Source organism: Semicossyphus pulcher, unplaced genomic scaffold (genome assembly GCF_022749685.1).
Source record: "Semicossyphus pulcher isolate SPU_LCO1_2020_fin unplaced genomic scaffold, fSemPul1.0.p SCAF_21, whole genome shotgun sequence".
Taxonomy (NCBI): Eukaryota; Metazoa; Chordata; class Actinopteri; order Labriformes; family Labridae; genus Semicossyphus; species Semicossyphus pulcher.
The window spans coordinates 1,773,676-1,787,458 of record NW_027211695.1 but is presented as its reverse complement, the minus strand read 5'-3'; the positions used below and the strand labels follow the sequence as shown (position 1 = coordinate 1,787,458).

Sequence of the window (13,783 nt, the reverse complement as noted above, 5' to 3'; positions counted from 1 at the left end):
TTTTAGCAGTTTGTTGCTGCAGTTTGTGTCGTCATGAAAACAAACCAGAAAATGAAACAGCCTCCTGTTGCAGGCGATTTCACAGATTTACAGAAAGTGACTTTATGATACGTCTTCCTCAGGTCGTCCCTTTCAGCCTGCTGCTCCTCCCGCTGATCTTGCTGCTCCTGCTGCTCCTGCTGCTCCTGCTGCTCCTGCTGCTCCTCCCGCTGATCTTGCTGCTCCTGCTGCTCCTGCTGCTGCTACCGCTTTTCCTTTGGTGTATCCTTATGCTCCACCTTACGCTGCTCCGGCCTTCCCTTTCCCATATCCTCACGCTTTTCCTTTCAGTCCCTCTCCTGCTTACCCTCATGCTTACCCTCCTGCTTTTGCTCCTGCTTACCCTCCTGCTTTTGATCCTGCTTACCCTCCTGCTTTTGCTCCTGCGTACCCTCTTGCTTACCCCCCTGCGTACCCTCATGCTTACCCTCATGCTTACCCTCCTGCTTTTGCTCCTGCTTACCCTCCTGCTTTTGATCCTGCTTACCCTCCTGTTTTTGCTCCTGCTTACCCTCCTGCTTTTGCTCCTGCTTACCCTCTTGCTTACCCCCCTGCGTACCCTCATGCTTACCCTCATGCTTACCCCCCTGCTTACCCTCATGCTTACCCTCATGCTTACCCTCATGCTTACCCTCCTGCTTACCCTCCTGCTTACCCTCCCGCTGATCTGGACCCTGCTGAGCATGGTGATGGTGATGATGATTCCCTGCGTGCCATGTTCCCGGATGCACCTCCTAGAGACGACGAGGAATGGAACAGCGGTTGGTCTGAGGAGGAGTTCCCTGAATATCCATCAACATCTGGTCTTGACTCTTCCATGAGGAGGCCCAGGGAGTGGGAGGAGGAGGAGGAGGAGGAGGAGGAGGCTGCTGCCAAGAGGCCGAGGTTGGCTGATGAGGGCGACTCAGATTGACTCTGTAGTCCTCTGAAACATCAGACAACCTCTGGCAGGATTGGTGCAGCGTCATCTTTCCTTCCTCCACCTCTGGTAAGTATGGTGAGGCTGGATGAGCCTCTGCGTCTGGCAGGGCTCCTAAAACCCGAGTGTCTTGCACCGGGATCTTTCTTTATTTCTTGTTTGCAGGGACGATGGACCCTTTTTAACCCTGAAGTCGAGCCTTTGCGTCTGGCAGGGCAAGCCTTCCCCAAAGGAGCCTCTGCGTCTGGTAGGGCTCCTAAAACCCGAGTGTCTTGCACTGGGATGTTTCTTTATTTCTTGTTTGCAGGGATGATGGACCCTTTTTAACCCTGAAGTCGACCCTTTGCGTCTGGCAGGGCAAGCCTTCCCCAAAGGAGCCTCTGCGTCTGGTAGGGCTCCTAAAACCCGAGTGTCTTGCACTGGGATGTTTCTTTATTTCTTGTTTGCAGGGATGATGGACCCTTTTTAACCCTGAAGTCGAGCCTTTGCGTCGGCTGTCAGCTTTCCAGGGAGCGTCTTGCACCAGGACTTTTACAGACTAACTTTTCTTTTTGGCACAACGGCTGCTCGGCTTTTCTTGGATCATGAGGGCCGGTCTTTGCGTCTGGCAGGACCGGTGATGCCTCAGGTCGCCCTTGCGTCTGGCGGGGTTGTCGACACCTCGTGCCTGAAACAGGACAGGACCCTTCCACATTCCCGAATGAGAAGAAAGAAGACGGACAAACCTGAAGAAGAAGAAGAACCTCAAAGACTTTTGGACATCATTCGGACATGTTGGAGCAGCTGCTCCCATTCCTACAACAAGGACAAAGAAGGTAAGTCTGAGCTTCTGAGTCTGATATAATATCACTATATATAATATATAACTGCATTTTCAATCATTCAAAGACTGTCTTACTAACACTCTCTCTCTGCTCCCGTTCACTGAGGACGAAGAAGGTGAGTACGAGCTTCTGACACATCCTCCTGTTCATCTCTCATTCAGTCACTTTAGTTTGTCTTTATTCATATACATTTTATTCCTCTGAGTTTGTTCATCTTACTAACCATTATTTCTCTCTCCTCTTATCCTACTCGGCCGCCTGAGGTCGGGTAGGATAAGAGGAAAAGGTGAGGTGAGCGTGAGCGTCTGGTTCAGCCCTCTCCAGGTGAGTGTGAGCTTCTGATGTAACATTATTACAAAGACGGGGGAAGCGACGCCTTATCATCCATGCACATGAAGATTATTTGTCTTTCTGACCGTTCTTTGTCTTTTCTTCTTCTGTGGTACTCCATCACCTGAGCTGCTACGGCTACCTGCGCAGGACAACATGCAACAAGACCAGATATGAGGACAGCAGATGCAGAACATCCAGAGCTTCATGATGACAGAGTGATGCTCACATCCGGCCTGCAGACACAGGTACAGTTACTGTCAACATCAACAGAGCAGTTTCCTGTTCGCCTGAATAATTCTTATTTAATATGCATAGATGATTAATTGTACTTATTCTTTACACACTTACTGTACAGAAGCTCATCGTTCCTGCAGGGTTCAGACGAGCGCTGACTGCAGAGCGGACCCGTCAGGACGGACGGCAGACCTCAGGACGAGCTGCAGAGAAGATCTCGTCTGTGTTTCGGTCGACTCCGTGAGAACCAGCAGATTAATGACTGTGAGTGAGTGAACCTTCAGCTTTCATGTTCACGTTGGTTAAGTTACAAATGATTGATCCTGCAGGCTGCATTAAACCAGAGAGAACAAACATATTTACGTCCTGTTTTCTTCCACTTCACAGGGCAGGACTCCTCTTGTGTCGTCCACCATCTTTGGGCCCCTGAGAGAGGAGGTCAACCAAACAACAAGAAGCCTTTGTGTCACACTGTTTTCCACTGAGCTGGTTTTGTGTTGATTTTAATAAAACACCCAGAAATCCAAAGTGACTCTGTGTATCAGGACTCAAAGTTACATTTTAAGAAACCAACGTCTCACAATAACACAGAAATAAACTGATTGGTGCAGTAGAGCTCATGTTTCACACACTAGTACCAAGATGGTCCAGTAGATGGCAGCAGAGTCCCAACAGGAGATCACTTCTCTGACTGTGTGTGTGAACACTGCTCAGCCTCCTCTCATATTTATCCACATGAATCTGAACTTTGATTGTATGAACACGACTGTTTGATCCTGTAAAGATGGCACTCAGACCTGCTGCTGCCGTGTTTTCACGGACGGCCGAGAGGTGCTGCCGCTAGGAATTGTGGGTCATGATTTTCTCCTGTCCTTCCTTAAAGGATGACGAGTGTTTCCTTTGCTAAAGGAGACAATAAAGGAAGCAGTGAAGCTCCTTTTGAAGCGCTCTCATCATGGCCGACACCCAAACACTTCCGGCTGTGTGTGTCGTTGTATATGACCTCTGACCTCTGGTGTTTCACAGCAGCTGTGATCCTGACTGTCACATTACTGCCCCCCCACATGAGACAGTTAACCCCTGAAGTCACATCAGTCCTGACAAACATCTTCAGCTTCACGTCAACAGACCTCACCTTCATTGATCAGTACAAGTTATTTAAGGTCGATCTTCTGATATTATTGATCCAACAGATCGACACTCAGAATCAATCATGAAGAACAGATGAGTCATCGTGACATTGATATTCTGACACGCTCACACAGAGCAACAGAAACGCTCCCAGCAGACATGATGACTCTGTCACAGCGTCGATCTTCAGTTTAAGTGTTTATTGGTGTTTTATTTACAGCATGTTGTTTATTTACACTCTGACACGTTAACAAACAAGAGAAATCATTTCAACACAAGTTCAATGAAACAAGTTAACAAGAGAAAATTATTAGAAACCATCAGAATAAAAAGAACGTTTGTATCAAACACAAATTATTGTTCAAAAGGACTTAAAACAGTAAAAATAACAACTTTATACATTTAATCAACAATAAAAAAGGAAACAATATGATTTTTAAATGACATTAAAATATCTAAATTATCTCCAGATTATACAAAAACTGTTTAAAGTGTGTTTACTGAAACAGAATGAAAAACAAAAAGTACTCTATATAACTATTTACAGTAGTGTGACGTGTAACATATTCTGCTCCGCAAAAAATCTGGAACAAAGCAAAGTAAACAAGTTGATGTTTTTGACGTTGGGCCGCTCTTGGAGCAGCTCGTCTTTGGTCGATGGCTTGAGACCGTCCATCTTCCTCTTGGTCACATTCAGGAGGTTTTAATGGGGTCACATCGTGATTGGGCGGCCATGACATGTAGAGTGAGATGCTGAGTCTCCTCCTCACTGCAGCTGGTTTCCATCATCTCTCTAAGCTCACCAGTCTCTGTTTCATTCCATGTAAAGAATCAACAACCTTCTGACTCTGATCAGCTGACTTGATGATGGCGTCTGTTAACTTTTTATCCTCCTCAGGTGCGGCAGCTTCTCTGAAGATGGCCACAATGTCTATCAGTGGCTCACCAATCATCTGCATCAGAGCAGCTAGCGACAAAGCTTGTTCAGTCTTTTCTCTCAGTTCAGTCACTTCTGTCAGAGTCTTCTGAAACTCCTCCACCTCTTTCAGAGTGTGTGTAGCCTGAACTTCAGTGGCTTTCTCCTCGTTCCTCTCAGACACCAACTGTAGAAGCTCCGCAACTTCCTTTGCCGGATGAACAATCTCCATGAACTGTGTTCCCAGCTCTTCTACTTTCTTTGCACTTCTATTGTCTTTTAATTTTTTAGATATTTTTGCACCAACCACAACAGAACCTCCTGCAGCTGCTCCTACTGCTGCTGCTGCTGCTGCTGCCACTAACAAGCGCCCCACCCCCTCTGTTGCCAGACCCAGAATGGTCCCGACTGCAGCAACTCCTCCAACAACAACTGCTGCTGTTCTGACTTTATGCGTTGTGCTCTCCACCTTATGTAATTCATTACCGATCTCCCTTATCATTTTCCCAAGCTGTGTACCACTGTTTTCACTACTTTCAAATCCTTGAATGAATGAATCTGAATGTTTGATGAGATTCTTCATTAATTCAGACAGATCAGGAGGCATGTCTTTGCTCCCTCTCCTCCTTCTTCTTCCCTGTGGTGGCTCCATGTTTCTGGAAGCTTCCTGCAGAGTCTGATGAACAAACTGACCTTTCCACGTGGTCAGCTCTCTGTGGAGACAGAAACACACAGGTGATCACATGACTGTGTTTAACACACCTTCTCTCAGGTGTGACGGACTGAATGTTGGCTCCGCCTCCAGTGACATCTAACCTGCAGCTCGTGATTTTAGTAACGTTCCTGTTTATCAAATGTTGAAACTGAGATATATCATCATTTTTGGAAACTTATTTTGAATTTGATGGCAGCAACACGTTTCAGAGAAGTTGGGACAGCGGCGACAAAAGACTGGAAAAGGTGTGAAATGCTGAAAACACCTGAAGATCTCACAAGTAATTAGATTAACAGGCAACAGGTCAGGAACATGACTGGGTATAAAGAGAGCATCCCAGAGAGGCTGAGTCTGTCTGAAGACGGAGAGGGGTTCACCGCTAAAGACTACGCTGGTAAATACTGCAACAATTCAAGAATGTTAAAGTAAAACTGCAAACTGAGGATTTCATCGTCTTCAGTTCATATCATTAAAAGATTCAGACAATTGAATGAAATCTCTGTACCAGACTGTATCAATAATGGACGTAGTCTCAGTGACGTCGCGCATTGGTTTCTGATGAAACGTTTTGAAGGCAGAATTGGCGGTCGCCATATTGGAAATGCCAGAGCCGGCTAATCCAGAGACGGGCAAAGAGGCGGAGCGCGAGCGAGCCGAAGCCCTGAGGACTATGGGCGGGCCGCATGAACCTTTGCTGCCGAAACAAGCCCATTTAGCTCGAAGCTACCAGGCCAGCTACGGCTAACAAGCTAGGCTACATGCTTCTTAGCCATAGACTGTATAAATACTGAATGCGCTTGTTTAACTCCACAGGTGTCTGGCTGCAGGTGTTTATTTATCAGACTAAACAAGTAGGGGAATCACCGCTCACTCGCCCGGTGAGAGAGCGCCAAGTCGACACAACGGGAAACGAAAAATAACCCGTCTTCTCATCTCTACGGTCCGCTGTAATCTCCCCGGGGAAAAGACAACAACTCCTGCCTCCTATTTACTGACAGACGATTGAATAAATGTTTGATAAACACTGAACAGGCTAACGGGCATCTATAGCGAACACAGTATACCTGCTACTTAGTGCTAAAAATATATCAAGACAATTACACTAACATTTAACTCACCGAAAAGCTGGAGCTCAGACTTCTTGCATGAACAGAAAGTTCCATTAATCCCAGAGAGACAGATTATTTGTCCTCTAAAGGACATTAAAGGGGCTATATGTAAGATTTCACTTATGTTCATCAATCAAATATCATTTTTTATTGCCAATGTGTGAAGGGACAGCAGAGGAACTGATAAGTTGAGACCTTCCCCATCTTCCTTCATCGGCCCGAACAACATGTGGGCTGATTTTTATGTAAAGCACTCGGGACGGTTTTTCCAGGAAACAAGAGGGTGTGACGAATCTGCGCGTTCGCGAGTACCTCTGCCGAGAGCTCATTCTACACCACTACAGTCTGCAACACGAGACAACGCAAGCTGTGAAATGGAGACGGATGCCAACAAATGACCGGCAACCACAACAACACAAACTACACACAAGAATTAAAACAAAAATAAGTTTATCTAGTGAAGCCCGTCTGACCAAACAGGAAGTGACCGACGTCTGGGGGAAAACTAGAGTCAACATCGGCAGGGCATGCGAATCATGGAGACCTTCGATTGCTTTTGGGGATCAAAACAGACCCACGACTTATTGTTGTCATAGAAACAAAACCTGCGTGCAGCGTTCTCTCACCGCGTGCAGCGTTTTTTCTCTCACAGCACAAGAGCTTCATCCCAGCTCTCTCCAGCCGCCCTGCCCCGCCTGGCTAATGTTCGCTAATGCTTGTGATGATTTGCTGGTTCATGCAGTGTATTTATGTTAGAGCTAGTTGGCTAACCTTAGCATGCTCGCTAACGTTATGACTACCAAAATGCTATCTGAGTGTGTATGTCAGTTATCTAGCTTGACACATAACTTCACCAGCTAACACGACAAATTTTGGCCAAGAGTAAATAATGTAGCAGAACAAAGCAAATGTGTATAACTACCAATTGTTTTCTATTTGCCAATAGCATCTCATTACCTGCCTAGGCTAATGTTAGCCAGCCAGCTGTAAGCTGTCAACAAGCTACCGTTAGCTTGTCTGCTATCACAGATGATTCGCCAGTTAGGCAAGTAGCAAAACACCGTCGAGTAGATAACATCAGCTAACTCACGCAGACTCCCGGGGCTCATCTGGCTGCTAATTGAGTAATTTGCCGTTTGGTTACAAAGCACAATGCCAGATCCATGCAAGGTAGTTATGTTAGATCTAGTTGGCTAACCTTAGCATGCTCGCTAACGTTATGACTACCAAAACACTATCCGAGTGTGTATGTCAGTGTTGCCAGCTTGACAAATAACTCTGCCAGCTAACATGATACTAACTTGGGTATTATGACAAACAGTGTTGATTTTGGACACTGAGCGTGCTCAGTTTCGTGTGTCTTCGGCAAAAACCTTGGATGCGTGCGTGTGTCCTTGTGAGCGCATACAAGAAGGTTGACTGCAGTTCCCTCAACGGCCGACAGTCTCACTAGGAATGAGGATTTTCTACAAGTTACATATAGCACCTTTAACATTTACAAAAATAATAAGAAACTACAACAACTCAATAGTCAGTGCTCTGTAACTGCTAAGTAGCTACAAATTAGAAAACGTAGATGTGTTGACGTCCAGCAGACAGCCAGAAGGATACACCTGTCAATCAAGTGACCCCGTCCTTCCCTCCTCCCTGGTTAGCATTAGCATTGCTAGCCTGGTGAAATAAAGATGCAGCTCTCTCCCTGTATCGAGCAGAGGAAGGAACAGTGGTCTGATCCCAGCACACTATCTGTTCTCAGAGCAGCTAGTGAGCCCGGTTGCTAACGGTTAGCATTCAGCTGTTGTTACACTTGAATTAATCTGAGAGTCTTTAAAACAGAGAAAAGTGTCACTTACCAAAGCTTCAACACGGAGAACAGATCTGCGTCACAACCGGACAAAGTGAAAGTAGAAAAGTCGTGAAGCAGGAAAAACCAGTCTGATGACTGTTTCCAGCTCGTCTTTCTTTCAGCCCTCAGACGTCATGTTTATGTTCCGCATGCTTCAGTCTTACCATTTATTCTGACTTTATTATCTCTGTCTGTCTCTCTGAGTCTACATAATAATTGATCAGTGTATCTAAAGAATCCGATCAGCTCATTAAACAGACACATGAGATGTTTTCTTCTGTTTGGTCTCCAAACGTATCAAACAACCAACATATATGTGGAACCTAGTAAAAGGCAGAAATCAGCAGATACTATCTATGAGCCTCTGTAGGTCATTAGTATGCTAACAGATGTGTAATCAAGGGTGAGTCGTTAACCTGAGCCGTTATATTTCGAGCTCAGTCAGTCAGAAGTGAAGAAGCCTTTCGGATGAGAGGTGAAACGTCTTCAAGAACTTCAGCCAGGTCCAGCTGCCTTTTGGATTAAGCTTACCATGACCTGGATGACTGACGACCTTCACAGACATTTTATAAGTACTACTTTTCTCCAGTCTTTGTTTTTGCCAGGCCTGCACTGTAAACACTGCTGCCCGGGAGTGCTGGATTTCTTTCACAACAAAATAACTTCACTTGAACTGTGTTTTTGGAACCACTAGGCCTTTCTTACGGTCGGCAACAATACTCAGGCAGGCTGTGGCGTTTAAACGATGCTCAAATGGCACTAAGGGGTCCAAAGTGTGCCAAGAAAAATATCTGTTAGCAGCCTGAACCGCTGATACAAGGCAGGATGGATCCATGCTTTCATGGGGTTTACGCTAAATCCTGACCCGACCAGCAGCGCCTCCTACAGGCTCACTGTATAAAGAGCCTTCTATTTCTCCTCCTACAAGCCACACACAGATAATCGATCTAAAACTTACAACAGAACAGACAATAGGTAAGACTCACTTCAGTGACAGAAGCAGGACAATGTGAATCCTCACACAGAATATTCAGCTCCTGGTTTACATCTAATCAGCAGTTTCACGCGTCTGGATGTGTGTTTAAACCTGCTTTCGTTTTGTGATTTGAGCCCCGTTTTATGTGTTCATGCAGTTCAGGTGCAGACTGCTACAGCCCTCAGTATTAGTGACTGCATGCGCTTCTCTAATGATCACATTTAAACATTAGAGACTGAATGTGTGAGCAGATTTAAACCTGGTCTGTTTTCTAATATTGACCATCATTTCTTCATCTAAACCATCTACCTGTCTCTGAGACCTGATTCACACTGGGCTGCTTAAGGAAGTCTTTCCCTTAGTTAGCTTTGCAAGATATGATCAATATGTCTTTATTGACAGGTACCGCAGTCATTTAAAGTAGCTGCAATGAAGCTGACTCTTGATTCAGGCACCTTAGCTAACTATAGAATGATATCTAACCTTCACTTTATCACAAACAGACATCCTGGAGAAAGTAGTGTCTAATCAGTTCTGTGACTTTCTTCATAACAACATGTTCAGTCAGGATCTAGAGTCCACCACAGCACTGAGACAGCACTGCTTAAAGGTATTGTCCACACAGAGGACTTCTCTCTGATCGTGTGGTAAATTACCTAAATAATTAAGGCTATGTGAATACTTTCCTGTTAGTAACATAATTAGGACCGGTGCTTTTATTTTGAAAGGGTGGTGTCGGTAGGAGAAAAGCAAAGAAGCGGTAAAACTAAAAACGGCAAGTGCGTCGTCCTAAACGATAAACAACACGCTACTTTTAGCCGGTGAAACACCTGGCTGATGAGGGCACAAGGTTTGTATATACTTTGTTCCTCGTGTGTATTAATATGGAGTCATTTTATAACCTCCTTTTGTACTTTTGTTAAGGCGAGTGTGGGTAAGCTAGCAAGATGCTGCATTAGCTCTGTGTATAGTGCTTCCGGTCTGTTCACGAGCAGGAGGCATTCGTTGCGTTTGTAACGCTTGGACCGAACTGAGGAATGCTGTAGGAGTGTGTATTTTGTATTTACAATATGTTGGGCGAAGTGTGCTTCAGTAAGTCCGTTAAAATTCATCTAATGTTGGTTTGGTCAAAAAAATAAAAAATGAGACTATCATATCACATATCACTATATTTGTAAGGTGATAATGCTCACCTGCAGCTCTCTATCTGAGAGATCAAACACAAACAGTGCATTAATAATTGTATTAATAGTAATGTTTATTATTTTCCACTCTTTAGGGTTTGCTCTCTGCTCTCCTTTAACTCGTCAGCTGTTCTTATCAGCCCAAACCATCGGACAACACGTCCACGGATCCACCCGTGTTCAAGCTGAGGACCCCGCCCAACACCGGACCGAACACACAGGTGGCTACAGAGAGCCATCCCAAGTAAGTGGCTTTAGTCTGGGCAGAGACAGTGTTACAGTGTGTTCATTATTATCTGTGGAATCTGCTGTATTGTGTTTGACTGTTGACGGAGCGACGAGTCCCGTTAAAAATGCTGCATTGTGTTTTTAATGTGATAGACCGCACAGTGCTAGTGTGTATTTACTCTCAACCACTTCATGTCGGAGTGTTACCGCAGAAAACATGACCTAGCTGGTAGCCTTGGCTTACACGTGTCCAATCGCTGAAGTTTTACAAATCCACTCGGTTTCCGTTGTAGAGTTGAGAAAACACAAAACTTTATTCCACATGTGTCACAAGTATGTTAATCCGCTGAACAGAAAACGTGACAGGACAGGACACGGTATAAAACCCGTGTGACTCCACAGCTAGTCTAGCCTCTACACACTGCCAGCGTACAACAGCGTCACAGAAGTACATGCACCGGGGTGCGCTCTCTTAAAGTGACAGTACATGTTTATCAAAAAATGACCAAAATAGGCTATTCTTCACCTAAACATGAAATATTAAACTTTAAGGCAAGTATAATAAAAACATACAGATTGGTTATTATCAGTTAACTCCTAATGTTCAAAAATTCAAACTTTATGTAAATGTTCACATTCTAGGAACAGGAAATAAGAAGCAGGACTTTCTTAATAATAGTAATAATAATACGTTTTAGTTATATAGCGCTTTTCATGGTACTCAAAGTCACTTTACATTATTAAAAACAACTAACGAAACAAAATAAGAACAGAAGAAACACGTGACACTTTCTTATCATGTAAAAAAAATTATACCAGTATAATGTGAACGATATGATATGGCACAGCCCTACAGGATACTACATTTCACACTATGTACAAGATCATTCCTTTCTTTCGTAATGTTCTTCACTGTAGTCAGAAGAACAAACGTTCCACAGAGAGTAAAGCTGACAAGTTATGCTTTAATGTAGGGATCATACTTTCTGCTGCCTTTGTGATATTACCAGAACCCTCCGTGACAACGTTTGGTTAATGGACCTGTTCAACCAAGTCCAGTTTCTTCTTGATTTAAGCCTTCAGTTCAGTCAGCAGAGTTCCTCTGACCTACACAGAGTCACTGAGGAATCTGAACACACTTTAAACCCAGGATACAGAGGTTCAGTGAAGGTGGTGCTGAAGGTGTGGAGGTGGGTCAGTGTGTCAGAGGAGACTCTGTAGAAGGACAGAGTGCCGGCAGGACAGTCCACATACACTGCTGCTCTACCAGAGGAGGAGGAGGAGGAGGAGGAGGAGAGAGGGAGTTGTGTTCTTCTGTTACCGTGCCAGACAGAGTAACCACCATCAGAGCAGAACAGACTCCAGGACTGATCATTACATCCAAACACACAGTCCTCACTGCCTCCTCTCCTGCTGATTCCTCTGTAACTCACTGATACATGAACCCTTCCGCTCCACTCGACCTCCCAGTAACAGCGACCAGTCAGACCAGGCCTACACAGCAGCTGAGGCCAGGTGTCAAATCTGTCTGGATGATCAGGGTATGACTGAACCTCCTCCCGTGTCACCTTCCTGTTGTCAGACAGTTTGAGGTATCTGTTCACTGTGTTTGTGTCCACTTCCAGCTCACAGGCGTCTGATGGAGAGAAGGAGACACGACACAGCTGCAGGTTATCATCTGTTCATTCAAGAACAACTTTACTGACAGTTACTGAGAGTCAATCAAACTTAGAATACTGTTTGACAGCACTGATTGAAATTCATCACTGAGCATGTGCAGCTGTGTTCTCATGAATCAAACTTAAAACGCGCTCACGTTTCCTCAGAGCAGGTTTCAGTCTGTGAAGTCCACCATGGTCCAACCTGAAGGAAGAAACAGAAGCTGTGTTCACATGTGCTCACCTTGATGATGGTTTGTGTTGATGTCAATACTACGTGTAATTTGGACGTACATTCAAAGACGGAGTGGAAAACAATAGAAGAATGGACTCTTTATTAATCCCCGGGGTCAGCCCTACACATGAGTCTGTATGTGACTGAGTGAGTGAGTGAGTGAGTGAGTGAGTGAGTGACTGACGGTACTTTCAGAGCCATAGAGAGAGAGAGTTGCGACATCGCAATGGCGGATCATGGAGCATATTGGACCTCCACTGACGTGACTCTCTCTCTACATGGCTCTGGATACTTTGTTCGGGGAGTAGGCGAGCCTACTCCTCCGCTGCTCCTCCGCTGTCGTCACCTACGTCCGCAGCCCACATATCCAGGGGTAGTTTCTGGTCTTTGTTTTAAAGGTTTCCGTGGGTTGGTCTTAACAGAAAACGACCTTGTTTACATTAGAAACACGAACTTAATTAACACACAGCGAAAACAACGTATGAGCCGAGACGGAGAGCGAGCGAGGGGGAGAGAGGGAAAGATAGCACCCAAGTTACGTCTGTAACATTATGTTATTTATTTATTTTTACTAACATATATACTTATGGCCTGCAGGAGACTTATGACTACATTTTTATTTCAAAGAAAATTAAGCAGGAACCGCAATAAGGAGCCTGTGAGTGACTTCATCCATCAAATAACTTCCTGGAAAAGTTACAAATAAAGTTAAAAAAACAGCCCGGGAAACACTTAAAAAGCATTGTGTACAAACGAGGGGAGTCAGATTTCCAGATCGGGCTTTTACTTTGAAAAAACTTACTGGAAGCGTTGAGCTACTTTACTCTCCATGCCTGTGACTTTAACTACAGGAAGAGACGTTAATATCGCTGTCAGAGATCGATAGGACTCATCACAACGAGAACCGTGTGCGGCTCGTGGTAAAAATAGGCGAGCCTCCTATTCTCTACATTTTCAGCGCGAGTCGTGTTCATGCATTTCAAATGAAATGAACACGTCCTGCAGCCGTCACGCACAGGCCACGCTTCCAGTTGTTGGGACCTCACCATGTGGCTCAAACAAAGGAGAGGCCTACTTGGGAGATGAGGAGCCTGATAAGGGTACTAAAACACCACGAAGACTCAGGCCATGTCCACACGGAGACGGGTTTAGGAGTAAACGCCAAAGTTTTTTGTCGTATGGTCGTTTTGTCCACACAGAACCGGCGTTTCAGGAGCCCGTATACGCTAATTTTTCAAATCGCCTCCCAGAGTGGATAAATCCCTAAACGCCACCCTGGCGTTTCCGTGTGTACAGCCTATACGGATCTTTCTTGAATCACGCCGCCTCCGTACGTCGCGCATGCGCTAACCCCACCACCACCAACAACAACAACAACTATGGCGGACTACAGTGTCGCGCTCGTTCTGCAGACCCGAAGCAGAAGTTCAACCTCG

The 13,783-nt window shown here is 45.1% G+C and overlaps 1 protein-coding gene across 1 annotated transcript in view; it reads right to left on the bottom strand.

Moving 5' to 3' along the window:
• Positions 1–10,786: 10,786 nt before the first annotated feature.
• Positions 10,787–13,783, bottom strand: part of LOC138600540 (NACHT, LRR and PYD domains-containing protein 12-like) — a 154,961-nt gene continuing 151,964 nt past the window's right edge. Inside the window, exons 14-15 of the mRNA XM_069671983.1 lie at positions 12,271–12,317; positions 10,787–12,090 (exon numbers count right to left, since the gene is read on the bottom strand). Of these exons, the coding sequence (XP_069528084.1) occupies positions 11,543–12,090; positions 12,271–12,317 (595 nt within the window). The 3' untranslated portion in view covers positions 10,787–11,542. The remainder of the gene's footprint in view (positions 12,091–12,270; positions 12,318–13,783) is intronic.